Source organism: Patiria miniata, unplaced genomic scaffold (genome assembly GCF_015706575.1).
Source record: "Patiria miniata isolate m_02_andy unplaced genomic scaffold, ASM1570657v1 HiC_scaffold_16, whole genome shotgun sequence".
In the NCBI taxonomy this organism is placed as follows: Eukaryota; Metazoa; Echinodermata; class Asteroidea; order Valvatida; family Asterinidae; genus Patiria; species Patiria miniata.
In genome coordinates, this window is record NW_024037054.1 from 3,018,166 (window position 1) to 3,035,510 (window position 17,345).

At 41.9% G+C, this 17,345-nt stretch overlaps 1 protein-coding gene across 4 annotated transcripts in view; it reads right to left on the reverse strand.

The window, feature by feature from the left end:
- Positions 1–6,861: 6,861 nt before the first annotated feature.
- Positions 6,862–17,345, reverse strand: part of LOC119722676 (fibroblast growth factor receptor substrate 2-like) — a 42,209-nt gene continuing 31,725 nt past the window's right edge. For 3 of the 4 annotated variants that reach the window (XM_038192920.1, XM_038192921.1, XM_038192923.1), the window contains 4 exons: positions 13,715–13,821; positions 12,221–12,407; positions 10,441–10,808; positions 6,862–8,653 (listed from right to left, as the gene is read on the reverse strand). In XM_038192920.1, coding sequence (XP_038048848.1) covers positions 7,634–8,653; positions 10,441–10,808; positions 12,221–12,407; positions 13,715–13,777 — 1,638 coding nt within the window. In that variant the 5' untranslated portion in view covers positions 13,778–13,821 and the 3' untranslated portion in view covers positions 6,862–7,633. Of the gene's footprint in view, positions 8,654–10,440; positions 10,809–12,220; positions 12,408–13,714; positions 13,822–15,201; positions 15,310–17,345 lie in introns of those variants that run through there. The other variant, XM_038192922.1, reaches the window with a different exon arrangement.

Consider the following 17,345-nt stretch of genomic DNA (forward strand, 5'->3'; position numbering starts at 1 on the left):
CAAAAAGTCCTGACAAAGAAATTCAACAAAAAGTCCTTCCGAGCCACAATTAACTGCCGTTTCGCCGAAGAAAACCCAATCAAATCTCGGAGTAATCTACGACGTTTGCTGGAGCCCGCTCTTTTAATGAAATAGCGATAAGCTGCTGAGCAAGACTTTCAGTGGAGATCAATGACCTTCTTATTTTAATCAGTCTGTGAAAATATTTTCTGGAATACTTTAATATAACGATAACTGCAGTTTAAATATTATAAGATTAAAGGGGGGGGGGGTGTCTTTCAGGAAAACAATAGACGCTCGCCCACGTTAAACGTGCTGAATGCTGATTCGGCGATTTGTGATGAAAGACAGCTAGACGCGCTCTCGGCCAATCAAGACACAGAATCTGTGAGTGAGGTGTTATTTTTATGTTGACCTTCAGGAGTCTGTTGTTCCTTCGCCGACATTACTGACCCAAACAGCTGAAAAATAATACTTTTTCTCGATACCAGTAGGAACTGAACAAAAGCATGGCGTGAGTTACGAAAATACGATTTATTTAATGAAACTGTTACGATCTTATCGAAACAACATGCAGTATCACATTTCATATTAATATGAACAAATTGGAAAGGAAATGAGTATTTTTGAGAAGGCGTGGACGAATGATCGCGAAAACACGTACTGCACGTTTTGAATAACAACACCAAGTACACGATAAAAATCCATTTGTAGCCAATTGCGGTATCGAATCAGGATACAGGATGAAAGTTTTCTATCCAGGGCTTACTATTGGAAACGCGGTTGGAAATAAAGTAAGCACTGGGGACGAGGTTGCCTCGGACTAGACAGAGGAACAATGTTTCCTTTTAGTTTCATATCCTTGGACAAATTCGTATTGCCGTTATTTTTGGAGCCCAAGAGTGACCGTAAATCGGGGGGGGGGGGGAGTTCTGGTTGGCAATCGGATTGACAGCGAATTTAACGCTACTTGCAACCATGGTGTTAGAGTGTTAAATAATGCAAATTACATTTTTTAGATGCCAAAACGACTTTAGTGATGTGAAAACAAACCACGTGTTTGATTTAAAAAAAAACCACACACACACACACACGTGTAAATGCCGGCAATCGTGGACGCCCCATTGTCCCTAATCCTCTTTCCTTTGTTTGTACTTTTTAGCGACAGCTCTCATTGGTTTTGTACACGATTTGAGATCGTGGACGTTCGGTCAATCGTGGACGTATTGTTTGCGCCCCAATTCTTTTGTCCTATGTCCACGATTGTCGGTGTTTACATACTTACACCCACACACACACAACCAAACCCAGTCGTAAGAGTACGTCCGAGGACAATGCTTTGTGAGTCCCTTTGTGCCTGTAATATAACACTTTCTCATAGACTAAGCACATAACCGTACGATCGAGGACCGTTTTGTTCTCCCTTTGTGTGTCTGTCCTCTATCGTAAAGCCATACATGAACACACACACAGTGTGTAAGCACCTTCAATCATGGACCCCCTATTGTCCCTCTTTTGTTACTTTTAACTTTTTAGGAAGACCTCCCGTATGTTTTGTTCACGATCATCAATCGTGGACCTTCGAAAATTGTGGACCCTAGTGTGTTCTATTGTTCAACGTCCCCTATTGAATGCAATAACCAACACACACACATCCATGTTTGTTTCACGCTATGTGGACATTCCTTTGTTTTCGTGTAGTTAAGAGAACTCGGTACAAAAAATAACTTTACTTAAACTGTGAAAACTCTTTCAACCCCAATTTGTTTTTTTTTTTTTTATTTCCTTGAATGTTTCTCTTCATTCTGCGACAAATAACCCTAACCCCGAAAATGCCTCTAAACCAGTTTTCCAGAGAAGGCGAAACGGTATGTGGACACGGCTTAGTCCACATAACGTCAACACAACCTGCATTATGTGGACATCTTTTGTTCACATGTCCACATAGTGACTGTAAGACAAACTCACAAAAACAGCAAATGTCTGGCAACGCTGCCGTATATTACATTTATTTTTAGTATAGACATTGCAGTTTACTGAAAACGGTGGGAAAATAAGAAGACAGATGAGAGGATTTCAATTTTTGTGGAGGCCAGCCTGGAAATTACGACATCGGATACGACGTGGTCATTGAGGCTTGATTGGTGAAACTATCAGAGAACTGACATTAAAACACCCCGAGCAATTCGCTCGTACGAGCGAACCCGAGCAATGCCATACACAAAACTTCTACAAAGGGCTAATTATTTCCCGTACCAAGTTTCGTAATTTGACCAGCTACCTTGTGTCGAGCCGGGGGAAAATGAAAAACCCCACCTACCTTGTGTCGTGCCAGGGGGGAAATGAAAAACATATCTCCACGGGCGTTATTACTTCTTTGAAACAGACAAAAATGGCGAGTCTGTTATATGATTAGCAAACTGTTGTTCACTGTATAGCTTTTGTACTTTTTAGCCGCGCGTGGTGTGTGTGCGCGCGCAAAGATAACGGACGGGGGTTGACCCGACCCCACCGGCCCATCCCCAAAATGCTTATTTCAGTTGGCATTCAGAACCTCAATCGGCAAACGAACTGTCAATGTTAATCTAGTCAAGTCTTTGGGTTTATCCTATTTTAATTCTATTCCCGCCTGTATCCCACCTCTCATTTACCTCTAAATTCCCGGTATTTCAAGATACAGCCACGATACGAAGAGGCAATTTTCACGAAACGGAGAAATCTGGGAGTTGCAATTTTTTTGAAATCTAACTGTTTGCTTGGATCAGGCCGCATAAATGTCGGGGGGAAAAAGTGTTTTTAGTAACTCAGTTTTTCTTTGGAAATTTTCACGAAAATCACAGCACACCAGGTGTCATGATTTCACAGGATGCTTGAGACTATTATTCATTTACAGTCAAGTAATGAACCGGTACAGTATTTTGTTTTTCAATGTTTGCGAATGTATATTTGTCTGTACATTTCTTAGATTAAAAAAAAATCCAGTCAAATGACAAACGTTTTAAATGTATGAATACTAATTTGAGAAAAAAAGTTCTGGTGGCTGGCTCCATTTTGGCTTACAATGGTCAACCTATGAGTGTCTTGGACAATGCTGAAAGCAAAAATAAAAGGCGTAAAATAAGGCTATTTAGCAGTGTTGTAGTCGAGTACCTTTTTCCGAGTATCAAGTACTGCCGAGTACTTAGGTTGCCGAGTACGAGTACGAGTACTTGTACCTCTGAGTACAAGAACAGGTCTCCGAGTACGAGTACTAATACTTACGAGTACGAGTACTGTACTTCCGAGTACGAGTACAAGTACTTGTATTTCCAAATGCGGCCATACGGCAAATGGTTCGTTGGGCGTAATTGGCCCAGGCCCAGTCAAACCTATATACAGACTCACTCACGGCTAGCTGTTAAATGTGTTTGTCCGGACGTGCACAGAGGAAAATCAGGAAACTTCGATTTCTCCACAAGGCAAGCAACCATTTCAAACTGAAAGTATCGATAAAATAAGGCCGTGGTATATAGTCAAGCTACACAATTTTTCCCCGAGCACTGCTATTCGAGTACGAGTACTTTGATGATCGAGTACAATTTCGACATGTCAAGTACGAGTACTTTGCTGCCGGAGTACGAGTACCGTCATTTCGAGTACGAGTACTTTGACATTCGAGTGCGAGTACAAGTACGAGTACTCAAAAAAAAAGTACTGGAGTAGTACTCGAGTACGAGTACCGAGTACGAGTACTACAACACTACTATCTAGAACTAGGGTAAGAGACGTACAAATTAAGAGGATAAGCCAGATTGTAGTTTACTTTGTGTCATGTGTGGGTATATGGAACACTTAAAATCAGAAATTAAGATTTGGAATAAGGGAAAACTCAATGACCAGGAAAATGTCTGCACAGTTTTTACATTATCAATTTACACTTAATATTATTATTATTACATGTACATGAATGCTCACACGAAAAAAAAATATTTAAGAAGAAATATACATTATCTTTACATACAGTAAAAACTACATATACAAACCACAAGACTTGGATATAAAAGTAATTAATTTTTACACGATACCATTTTGTAAAATTGATTTTGGGATTATCATTTAACATTTCATTACAAATTAAAATAATTAATCTGACATGATTTTTCATGTACAGAATACCACACACTTCGTGGAATTGTGATTCACATAAAATATGTTTTTCCCCCAAATGAATTACATTGAAATTCAGCAAGCACAGTTCGCAAGCCTACCATACATGGCTTGAACTGAAAGACCTACGAAAAGTATCGACCAATCCCAGCTCACTATATTATTCTGTAGGCCCCCTTCCATGGCGAATTCAGCATTGTGCTAGCTATTGTTCAGATAATCGATTGCGGGTCAGTTGTTTGGACAATAGCTAGCACAATGCTTTCGCCATTGAAGGGGGCCTCCGTGAATATACATGTACATCGACAGAGTGGCTCAGAATGGTCTTTTATTCTTCTTTCTTTGAGCTTTTTGGGAAAGGAAGGAGGAAACATGCAGTCAAATTTGGGGGAGCGGCAATTTCGAGGTGGACAGTTCGGGCCATGGCAATGGGCAACAAGTTATTTCCATATTTTCCGATATATACACTCTTGCATTGGTATCTTCCTGGTATTCACGATCGAAGAGATTACGAAAGATCTGCCAAAACCGGTTGTTGGCATAGCATCAGGAACACAACGATGTAAACATTGCCACCACTCACTACGTACTTGTGTGATGTCCGGGTATTTTTTCGTCGTTTCGTTAGAAACTTGGCAACAAAAATCTGGTGTGACTTTTATTTGTATGATAACAGTCTGCAACTAAAAGGTTGACCATCGTAAGGTAGCAATTATTCACCAATTTTACCGAACGATTTTACCTCGCCTCGGATACACGTCCAGTACCAATGGCTGGATCAGTTGCCAAGTGTGCGGCATGATCTATCATTCGGATGAATCCAGTGACCTCGCTGGCTATTACGTAGCACTTCGATTGTGAATTCAAGTAGTACACTGCATTTTTCTGGAAAGGTGTTATTCTATGGGCTCCACTCATGGGTGGAAATGAAAATAATGTTTCAGTACATGGTATGCAATAATTCTGAAATGTTTACCAATGATAATGGCACACACATAACCACCGTTGCATTAATGGTCTCCCTCCTAATTTTTTTTTCGTAACTCTCTTTCCAAGTCCAGAATATAAGGGGTACGATCAGAAACCCTTCATGCACCCATTTTAGACTGGCCTTAAAGTTAAAGTAAAGTAAAGTCTGTTACAAGCCTATGTGGCCCATCAGGCCGGCGTTTATCTCCGGTTTCAGTAGCATGAAATGACTGAGACTATATGGGATGCCAGTCCATCGCAGGTTACTCCCCAGCTAATGCCGGTACCCATTTATACTCCTGGGTGGAGAGAGGCAAGTGGGGGTGAAGTGGCTTGCCCAAGACGCAACATATGACCAGCAGCTGGATTTGAACCCCTGACCCTCTGATCAGGAGTCACGAACCCTAACCACTAGGCCACACTCCCCTTAGACAGGACTCACAGAGTCCCACCTTTGTTCCTAAGATTTGAATTAAGACTTAATTAAGTACACAAAAAGTTTGACGTCTGAACAAGTATGGAGCAACCACATGTCTGTAGTCTTTCCAAATTACTCAGGAACATCTTGATTTGAGTCGCCACTCTAGTAATGCAAAATGAATGCACAAAGTTTGCCTGTTCAATATCTTTAGGGGTTGACTTGAGTTGCTTACTGATATTTTGGTAAGCCATAATAATAATAATAACAACTGGATTTATAGGGCGCCAAATTGCCAAAGGATACAAGGTGCTTATTATTACCCTGCTCATTAGGCCAATGAAACATTCTAAATACCATCTCAGCTCCCTTGGGAGTATACAGCTCCATGCTGCCATTTTGGCACAAGGCAGCCAAAATCAATCACAATAACCATCTCTGCCCTCACAGTGACAAAGTGCCTTGCCCAAGGGCAAACACACCATAGCCACAGGCTGGACTCGAACCCACAACCTGCAGAATTACCCGCAGACCACAAATTCAATGCTCCAGACAACGAGGCCACGGCACTCCATAAATCTGGAATAGCAGTCCCAAAAAGGGGTAAATTGCCTCCAACCCTTGATGTTATATAATGCCACAGTCAGAGATACAGTCGAGTTCTCACATGTAAAGCTTGTGTAAATCACAGATCCTTCAGTCACAAGCCACGTCACAAGCTATTCACATGAACTGTAACAGAGTCATAAGTCTGTTATTGCTCATACCATATTAATTGTGACCTTACAAGTGACCGACTTGTGATAGACTTGTGATTTGACTTGTGACTCAACCTGCGATGGACGCGACTACAACTCTTGCCAACTTTAGTGCATAAATAAGGTATGAATATAATTCTTTACTTTTTTAATTATCTATATATTATAATGGTGAGGATTTTTTTTCAATACTGTTTGCACAAAATTTCTAAGGTTGAACTGGCATTGGGATAGCACACTTTCAAGAAGACCGACCAAAAATTAAAGATGTGTGTCTTGCCCATGGACACAATCACTGCGACCTCGCAGATGAGTCTACATCCTAAGTTTCAAAAAGTCAGTATGCAATTACATATTTATAGCTAATACTTCGAAGGTTTTTCACGTATTATACAGCACACTGCATCTTTCCTGATGTCCTGGGTATATATCGCTTGGAAAATATACAACTTTGAAAAAAATACCCTGAACAAAAATGTACCTTGCTTTCGTAAGTTTGAACTTGGGCGTTTTTTTCCGCGACCATGACCACAAACATGTTTTCGCTTTGGTCATTGGTTGTGCGTTTTCGCGTCTTTGGTTATGGCTGTGTGACGTCATTGTTTCGACCAAACAAGAACCGAAAGTTGGAGTTGGTTATCACAGGTTCAAAATGGCAGAAAATACTGAAACGTAAGCAGACGATAGGTTTGTCGTCCCAAAAATTAGTGAATTATGTGAAAAGAGAGGGCAGCGGTGGGGGAAACACACCAAATGTTGGCCTGTAATGTGAGTGAAAATGACGTTCGTCGTCTGCTACTTTAAATATTACTTTGCTATGCGCGTGTGTTCGGTAACCGACGGTTTCTGGTTCTGCGTTTTCGCGCGCCTATGTAAACATGTTCCTGGCTATTGTTTTTGACGTCACAAACATGTTTCTGGTCATGGTCACGAAAACACACCCCTGCTTTATTAATTTTTATATGTACAACAAATATTATTATGCATATTCAACACCATCTCAATCAGTCAGAAATCTCTAACTGTTCACTTCAATGTGCACCAAACAGTGTCGCATAAGGGCTGATGAGACATGTTCCAGAATTTCTCATATTTATATCGTACCAGTTTTTCCAATGATTGCATTATACATGTATAAATATATTAAAAGTGGAATGGTTTATTGTTTCAAAATATTGGAAACTTCAACGCAGTGTAATAAAAATGTGATCCATACTTGCTGTTGAGCTAACTTTTCAGCAAATGTACGTAATTTATTACTTAAAATAGAGTACATTTTTGTTTCAACTATGCATGAATTTCCCACGCTGTCGTCCATTTTCCCATAGAGGCATCCATTCTTCTATCGGATCTTACTATCATGTCTTGTCCTTCTCAGTGGGCCTCCCGGAAGATCTGATTCGTCAATTTGTCGCTGAGAGTTAGCCAATGCCGTGGTGCGATTGAAATCAATCATGGCGTAGGTGTCAGTCCTGCGACTGGACCCCTCGGAGTTCAAACTGGCCGGGGTCTTTGGTGGGGAGCTGGTCATGCTGGAGCTACGACTCTGACGAGTCTGGATGATGGGCGTGGTCTGAACCGCCTCCAAGCTCTCCATGTCCAGGTCGGCGTAATTCATACGTCCTTTCGGAGCCGGCTGGAGAACAACGTTGGAGTTCCCGTTGTGCGCGGCCGGTCTCATTCCGACCTCGGACAGCGCGTCCAGGTTAGCGTAGCTGTGCTCGCTCACCGGTGACCGGTTCCCCGCCACGTTGGTGTCAAAAATGAACTCCGACCCCGCACTGCCTTTGCTGGAGGATGTGCTGCAGGGGGAGCGCAAGTCGCAGCAGAAGACAAAATTGTTGTGAGGGAGTTCCCCGACGGTGTCCAAATTAGCGTAGTAGCTACTGCTGCCCGAAGTCCTGCTGCTGGGCGTGGTGAGGGAGTTCTGGGAGACCAGACTGAGGGGCGTTGTTATCGACACAGGCGAGGCCCGGTTGGTGTGACTCTCATCAGTAATCACCTCCGAGGTGGTACTCGTCAAGCTGAGGACGTTTGCATTGCCGTTCAGGTTGAGGACGCTTGTATTGCCGTTGACAATGTCTTTCACTGAGGGTGGCTTCATGTAGTGGGATTCGGGTAGGTTTGCGGCCGGCAACATGGTGAGTGGTGGAAGCCCCACCCTGTCCATGTTACCGTTGACGTCGTTCTGAACCAGCGTCACAGCGTCGGTCTCTGTGACACTGACATGTGACGAATCTTCGTCCACGTCGTGCTTGAGCCGCGCATAGTTCACGTTAGGATCTTCGTCTCCTGACGATTGTTGGACGGTCTCTTCACTCACCCGAGGTAATAAGATGGCAGTCACAGACGATGAGTCGGTCTACATGAACAAAAGGATGAATGAAAGCAGAGACAAATTAATCATTTTACACTATAATTCACATAGCTGTAGTGTACAAATGCATTTATGAATGCGTTACAGTTTTTAAAAAAATTCCTACAATTATATTTTGTGGTGAATCAAGAAATAATACATATTGGGGAGGCAATTTTATACAAGACCTTTTCCCACAAAGCCTGGACATAGTTGAACAATTTCTGCTGTTTTAGGTTTTGGCATTTGAAAATGCCAAAGGTTCCTACTCGGGTTCCTACCCATAATCAAAAGCCCAAATATGCTGAAATTTGCAGCATACCATTTCATCAAAATAGTCAGGTTCCTACCCATAATCAAAAGCCCAAAGACTCTGACCACATCTGGTAGCACATGTTAAATCTGGACTTTTCCAGTTCACTCGGCTTCGCCTCGTGAAATGGAAAAGTCCAGATTTTACATTGCGATAATATTCCTCCCATTCCAATCTGAGCTACCCAATATTTGTTTACTATCATATATATTTCGGTAAACTTGTTGGCAGTGAACAAAGTAGTCGAGTTCATCAAAACGTCCTCACAATTCTATCACAAGTCCCAAGCTATTCAAATGAACGGTGACAAATGCAGTCCTTTTGAATAGTTCATCCCCTGTTACTTGCGACTGGATTTGTGAAAGGAATTGTGATTTACTTTTAGCCGGACTTGTGATGGACTTGACCACAACACTGGAACTAATTGGCTTCTATGCCATTGTTACAAATCTAGCTAAGCTTTCAGAGAAGATGTACACATATAGTAAACTCTCGTTAACTCAAATTCGGATAACTCGAAACTCTGTTTATCTCAAAGTAATATTCCATTCCCCTCACAAGAATAGGATATTATGGACATGAATACCCCCGTAACTCAAAATGCCAACACCGGTACCTCAGTTAATCTCAAACTTTTGTTCGGCCAGTCCATGGAAAACGCTGCCAAAACATTCACAAAGTAGTGTAAAAAGATTGCAAAACTTTTTTCCTGACTCATTACTGCCCAACACACTTCGTCTTTAAACGTGGGAATGCATTGTGAACGCTCCATTGTGATCGGACTCCAGCCCGTTACTGCAACAAATCTGGCTTTGAGTAATAGCCTGATCGCTACCACTGGCCCATTGTAGCCTGCATGTCGGCAGCCCAATCACTGGCTTTGCAATGGCTGCAATGGAAACCTTTTGAGGATATGCGCGAGTTATATCATGAGCATTACTGCCGTGCGCACATCATGTTTTAATGTGGGGATGCAACGTGAACGCTGCATTGTGATCGCACTCCAGCCCGTAACCACATCAAATCCTGGCTTTCGAGTTAGCCTGATTGCTACCGCTGGCCCAATTGTAGTCTGCGTGCCGGCAGTTCAATCGCTGGCTCTTTGTGGTAGCTGCATGGGAAAGCTTTGAGGATGCACTGGAGTTACAGCCTGACCGCTCTGCTGGCCCAGTTGTCGCTGGTGCGCCCTCTACCGATTATACAGGACCGACCACATGACTGCACATTGGAAACCCCCCCCCCCCCCCAGCATGGTGTTTCGATATTGATATAGACAAACGACACAAACTGAAGATTTACTACATGTGGATGACATGAATGTAGAAAAAAGCAGGAACCTTGCTTAATCAACTCAAACTCCGGATACCTCAAATATTTTATCCATTCCCTTGAAATTTGACTTAACGAGAGATTACTGTACGAAGGTTCCTTCTACTGGTTCTCGTTTGTTTTGTCTGTTTTATTTTCATTTGATCCTTACCCCGCTCTCCTGGGGCGACTCTGGGATATCTGGGAAGGAGTTTGCATTGATGTAGTGTACCGACGTGCCGGGTGATGCTGGACTCTGCACACCAGACGAAGACGACGCGATTGACACCGTCCGGCCGGAGTAACTGGCCAGTCCATACGCGCTGCCGTTCCGTTGATCGCCGAGGCTGGACGTGTCCGTGGAGAAAGCCGAGAGGACTGGGGATGTTGGCTGGTGAGTGGGGGAAGCATCGCTGTTGGCGAGCTCAGACGAGGCCGAGTAGCTGCCCAACCGGCCGTTGCTGTTGCCACAGGCCTGGGCGTTCTCTTGGACGTTGCGGAAGAGGAACTCGGCACGCTTGCATTTGAAAGCGTAGATGCCTGTATTAATTAGGGAAACAAGTCCAGGCAAAAAATTAAAATCAATCACAAGTACAATTTGGGTGCCATAAAGAATGAGTTTCTGAGAATTCATAATTAACAGAAGTTTTTGGTTTGATTGAGGACACTGAATGGGGAAAAACAATGAACAGATGAGAAAATGCGCCAAGGACAAAGTAGGAGCTAGAAATTTTCAAAACAGTCAGTTTTAATGGATTCTTATGTCGATACCCCAATCTTACTTTATTTGCCATCTGTTAGGTTCCTGCACTCCCAATGGGAGGGAAATGCACAAAATGCCCTCCATCAAATAAATATTTACAGCTACGTGTAACTTCTCCCTGGACAAATCCAAAATACTTCCAACCTAACAAGGCATGTACAACTTTGAATCGTAGGAATTCCACAGAAAATACGATCCCATAAAACTGTAATAGACTTTAATGGACCTCAATGATTTGTTTCCATCCACTTTTTAAAAGGGGTCACAAAGATGTCAACAAAGTTTTTTTATAGGTTACTTTATGATCTCCCATCCACAGAGCAAAGTGCAGGTATCATTTATGGAGGCAATGGATCTCTCAAAGACCTGGAGGACTCCTATTTCTGAGATTAAAACCACATTTTGAACTGACAATAAATGTTTAGAGCCGTCCACCATATACTGAATATTCGAATATTCGATCATTAACCGAATATTCAAATAGCTTTTTGCCGGTTGGAATATTCAAAAACAAGAAAAACTACGCACAAACACACACGACTGTGGTGTTACTTTATCGTAAAGTTCGGTGCTTTATTGTCGGGTGCCACGTTTTTGTCGACGGCGATTCATTGTTCCCATCCTTTTAGCAGGTTAAAGCCCACGATAGTTATAAATACTTACTGCAAAACATTCCAGCGGCTCATATTGATCGCAGCACGCAAATTTGAACTCTGCGTGCAACTTTTGACCAGGGCGGTATGCAGTTGCAGCGGGCAGTTTCGAATATCTGAATATATATTCGTTCAAACACAGTTTCGAGTAACCGAGATCCGATACACCGTGCCCTCTGGAGACATGCACACAATAGGAAACAAAAGATTGTATACGTCTCCACAGAGCAATTTCTGTAGATGAATACGTCTCCACAAGATTTTCATGAAATAGATATATGGATTTTACTCAAAAACTAGGAATTTCCAAGGTGGGTTGATCGCAAATGGAAGAGTTTTAGAAAAGGAATATTAAATCCGAATTTCAGCCCAGGAAATTAATTCTGGTTAAAACAAGAGCATTTTAAAACTACACTTACTACACGAGAACAAAGAAATGTCTCCACAAGAATACAAATTTCAGTATCCGAGTACTAAATTATTTGAAAATAGACAGCCCTTCTCGTTCTTGTTGTCTTTTGTGAAACCTAACTCACCAGGCCCGGTCGCACACCGGCGTCCACTCTCAAAGGAAAAGAGTTTCTTGTCAAAGCCGTAGCGTCGTAAGCTCCTCAGCGGCCACTTGATGGGATCCTTGCCTCGCTGATGGAGGATGATGTCTGTCTTGCTGACCTCAATCACCGCCCGTTGGATTTCGGACCCTTTGTCGTCCACGTTCCGCACCTGCAGATTGACAAGACATCGTTACATTTAATTGATAAATACCTTGGAGAGTTGATAGCTTCTGATTGGTCGAGACTCACGTGGGGGTGTATTAAAGGGGTACTAGGTCTTGAAATCCCCCGAAATTTCATGTTTTGGATTGTTTACATTTACAATTTCAACATGAAAACGCCCAGTATTTAAAGGATAGTTGTGTAGATGTTTATATCCTACTTTTAAATGTTCTTTCCTATTAACATCATTTTGTTCAAAGTGCGTTTTGTAGCCTAATTGGTCTGTTCCAGGATGCCGTGTCCTTTTAAAATGTGATGTAAAGACCGGCTTCAAAAACAAGCGAATAAATGGCCCCCGAACCAGCATTGATCCAGCATCATGTAAGCCAATGATTGGCCAATATACAACAGTCCTACGGTAGCTTGTAACATTACAGCAGTACACATGCCCTCAACCACGACACGCGAGAAGACTTACGCGTGCATATATACAACACAGTTGGTATGTGCGCGGAATAAGTCTTCACATGACATGTTCATACCGAGGATGTTTACGACAAAAGTGCAGATCTGCAATTATTTTCTGTATACACGTCGCCCAAAGACATATTTACTTTTTCTAAACCAAGCATCTTTGTAATTCTGGACGCAAGGAATTTGTAAACAAAATTTCAGTTACCTCCTTTAGGCAAAAATATGAAAAATGAAAAGTGTTGTAATTTGTTTCACTATGGCAGCAGAAATTCATACCCTGGACATCAGTCGTAATGCAATGAAGACGAATACACATTGAAGAGACAGGGTAGCATACATGTATCTCAGGCATTTATAGCTAAAATATGAACCCTCAACATGAACACAAAAAGTCTGGAAATATCGCCGGGGGATGGCCGCTGTTAATGGACCTCGCCTTCGGCTCTGTCCATTAACAGTGGCCATCCCCCTGTTCTTATTCCCCTGTTCTTATTGGAAATACGGTAATTCTCGTAAGCGAAAGTAGACACAACCACATGGTGTTACCGGGGCAAACCGTAGCTATATCGATACTCCACCACGCAAAGCCTAAAATCTTATAAGTTTAAAATATATATCACATACCGATACATATATGCGATGTGATTTATAAAAGTAAATGTAGTTAAATGCAAAAATTTCTCAATTGCCAGTTTCAATATGTCTCAATTAACTCGGACACAGAAAGAACAGCAAAAAGTGCACGACACTAAGGAATGGATGAAAAGTTATTGGGAAAAGGTATTTTACTTGTAAAAGTGATGGCATTTTTAAATTAAAAATCCTACTTGTAATTCTTACCTTGAACATGTTCTGTGCCAGTTTGGCATCTTTTGGACGGATGCATGCCTGCTGGTTCCCCATGGTGATCACTCTTTACAAATGCTCAGAAAGCGCACAGAGGTAGTCTGCAAAAACAAGAAGAAAAACAATTGAAAACAACCACGAGTGATAATAACTTCAACAAGTCTGATATTTTTGGTTGTGACAATCTGCCTTAAATCACAAACATGGTAAGGCAAATTTATACCTGCGTGGCAAAATTTGTCCTGTGTACGGACCATAGTTATTGCAAAATCTAGTTGACATTTCCATGGCAACGCATGCGTATGGAAACTCAGAAGGTTTAACTAACCCTGAAAAATACAGCTATAAGCAGTCCACTTGAAAGTCAACATGACAGGGTTTTCCCAATTACTGCGACTGTCATGGAAAGATTGAAAATAATTACAAATTTTCTGTCTACAGGAAATGATACATGTACATTCACATGATTAAAAAAACTGTGGAAAATCTACAAGAACACACTGAATATCTGTACGCATGTAGGATTTGGAAAATTGCCAAAAAGATGCATGCCTAGAAACTCACGTGTCTGACGCAGGTAAAACTCAAGGCCTACAGTTCGTGCCTAACGGGGTCTACAACTGAACCTTTCAGCCAATCAATGTATTACTATTAGCACATACACACGTACTGGTAGTTCCAACATTTCACTAGCCTTGGTCAAGGCGTTCGTCAATATTCGTCCGTATGCGGTAAACGATCGGCAGCATGTCCTCACACTATGCAGTGCATTAAAAACACAGCGCGAACAGCGACCTCATGCGGCCACTATTTTATGCAAATCATTTGGACCCAGACGAACGCCTTGGTCCAATCATCCATTTGAGTTTTTGGGGTGGTGCTCATTATGCTAATAGCCTAAGCTGACCTAAAAAGTTGTTTTCTTATTGGTCGATCTTTGCATGGAAACGTGCTTGCTCTACAATTGGTCTTGTGTTTGGTCTTGTGTTTGGTCTTGTGATGGTCTTGTGATTGTCTTGTGATGATATTGTGATGGTCTTGTGATGGTCTTGTGAATGGTCTTGTGCTTGCCCTACAATAGGTCTTGTGATGGTCTTGTGATGGTCTATGGTCTCGTGAAGGTCTTGTGATGGTTTTGTGATGGTCTCGACTACATCACTGCATTTGCAATGTTCAATGGTCTGCTGATGGTTCAACAGTTTAAATGGTGCCGACTTGAGGCCAAACGAAACCATGGAGGACGGAACACTATTCACTAATCAATTACAATGTTGTTTGTCAAGGTAGTTAAAAGCGGATAAACTCTTTGGAGATGCAGTCATCTGAATGCTGAATCGGTACATTATTGCAAATTGCATGTAATCCTCTTTTGCAGGAATCCCAGTCTTCAAAAAAAGTCTTTTGAGTTTTTGAAAAGATTGCCCTTGTTTGTTTCCAAACTAGAAGGATGTGGTGGAGGACAGAATTCCTAAGAGGATTACATGTATCTCCATTGTCCATGTCTTCACAGATGGCGTGTGCACGTTGGTGGGCCCTGCATTGAACCTAGGAGAGCGTCATGCCCAAAGCTTGCAGATCAATTCAGTCCTAGCTAAGTCGCTGTTTTGTGCTGACGCTAATAAAAAGCACCAGTGTGCAAACAATCGGTCAATTTGCAACGGGAAAATTAAGTGTACAGTACTTGGACATTGTGAGCTGAGTGAGCAAAATGTACCTAAGCCCTCCACATTGGAGTGAGCATGAATTAGATTTTGTCCATTTTTTTTGTCCAGAGTTATTGCCTTTACAATGTAGGTCTTCGACCATTACAACTACATGAATGTTGGAACATGCCGACAATAGACATGTACAGCCATACATGTAGCTAGCTCTGGAAACCTGTTAACCCTAACGTACCTAAATCCATCAAAATCCACACCCCTGTTTTGGAGGATTTCAGTGGAATCAGGATACCTCCATATTGAAAAAGTTCGGGGATTTTGATGGATTCAGAACAGTGAGCCTAGTGGTACTGCAGGATTTTGATGGATTCAGGATACCTCCATATTGAGCTGTTGGGGGACTTTGATGGATTCACGATCTCAACAGATTTACTCCCGCCTAACTGGTGGATTCTGATGGACTCACTGGCAAAATTGACTGATTTGGGCGGATTCAGGATACTTTCTGGTAAAAATACCCAAGGGGGTTAGGGTTAAAAGAAACAATTAAACCTATACATGTATGTCATCCATAATCATTCACACTTTCAAAATTGTACAAAAACGTACGCTCAGTGAGAGGGGGTTAACAACCCATGTACGCTTTTCAAATTTTGTAAAAATGTTGATCAATATTGTGGGTTCAGTATTTTTTGTGATGGGCTTTCTGAAGATCTGTCATAAAAAAACCCTGATACCTCAACTTGGTAAACTCCCAACCAGCTCGCGAGTCATAGGTGCAGCCATATTTGCCATTCAGCTTCGCGCTACGTGCTGGTGACAAACATGTACACGATGCAGACTTTTTCAGCCGCCACTTTTGTAGCAATGAATTGCATGTACCGGTACACGTGCGCGTACGGCAAGCACCTCGTGTGCCTAGCCTATCTTCAAGACGGTAATATTTCCATAACTAATCCCGGCGCTATGAATGAACTGATCGTTCCAGTTGTACCGTGTTAGTGCGCCGTCCTGATGCATTGTTGTTGCCTCTCACTTGCGCCTTGAGCCAAGACTAGGCCGCAGTTCCCAGGATATCTTTGAAAATCAACATTTTTGAAAGTGCTCTTTCAGAGTTGGGGAGGGGGTCTGCCAAAAAAGTATGTTTTCAAAGCTTTTGATAAAATGTTGATAATTATGGATGACCCCTAAGTATTTCAGTAAAAAAGTGGAAAAATAAGACTTTCTCTACAATCACTCCTGGTATGGGAAAAGTATATCGAAAACAGTACAAGTGAGGTATTCTTCTTAGGAGGGAGAGGAGTTTCGTAGAAATTTAGCGTATCTCTCGGGGAAACCGTATAGTTGAAAACACCTCTAGAATTTCTCTTTTTGCATACAAGCTTTTCATTTGGCAACACCCTTGCTCCAAGTAGCGACAGAAAAACATCTTTCAAAAACAACTTTCCCATGAAAAACAGCTTTCTCCATCATGATCTCCAAGGATAGTCTAATGTATTAAGAATTCCTCTTCATGAACAAAGACTGAAAAAAAAATACTCCAGGCTTGTCATTAATCCATCCCCAACAGACAAAAGCACTTCCTCCGAGCATCGGTGCAAAATTGCCCACTTGTATTTTTTTTCCTTTTTAGAACCACCTGTGAAACTGAAAGATCTACATGTACTGTGTGCGCTTACATGTGCATTCTAGGATGCAAGAAAAAGTTACACGGTTTGCAAAACCACAACCACAAATCTACCAGACCGGAAACATTTTCAGAATGTCTAAGTCCCAATCTCATTATCCTTCATGCTATTATTGTCAAGTACCGGAATTGAAAGGTCTACGTTTTTGGAATGTCTTAAATAGCCAAATATTTCCGTCCGGTCTTGTCAGGCAAACCCTCTATTCATAACAGGAAGAATTTCAACTCTCTTGCCGCAGTCTTGAATGTTAATCTGGAATGGCTGGCTGATGATGTC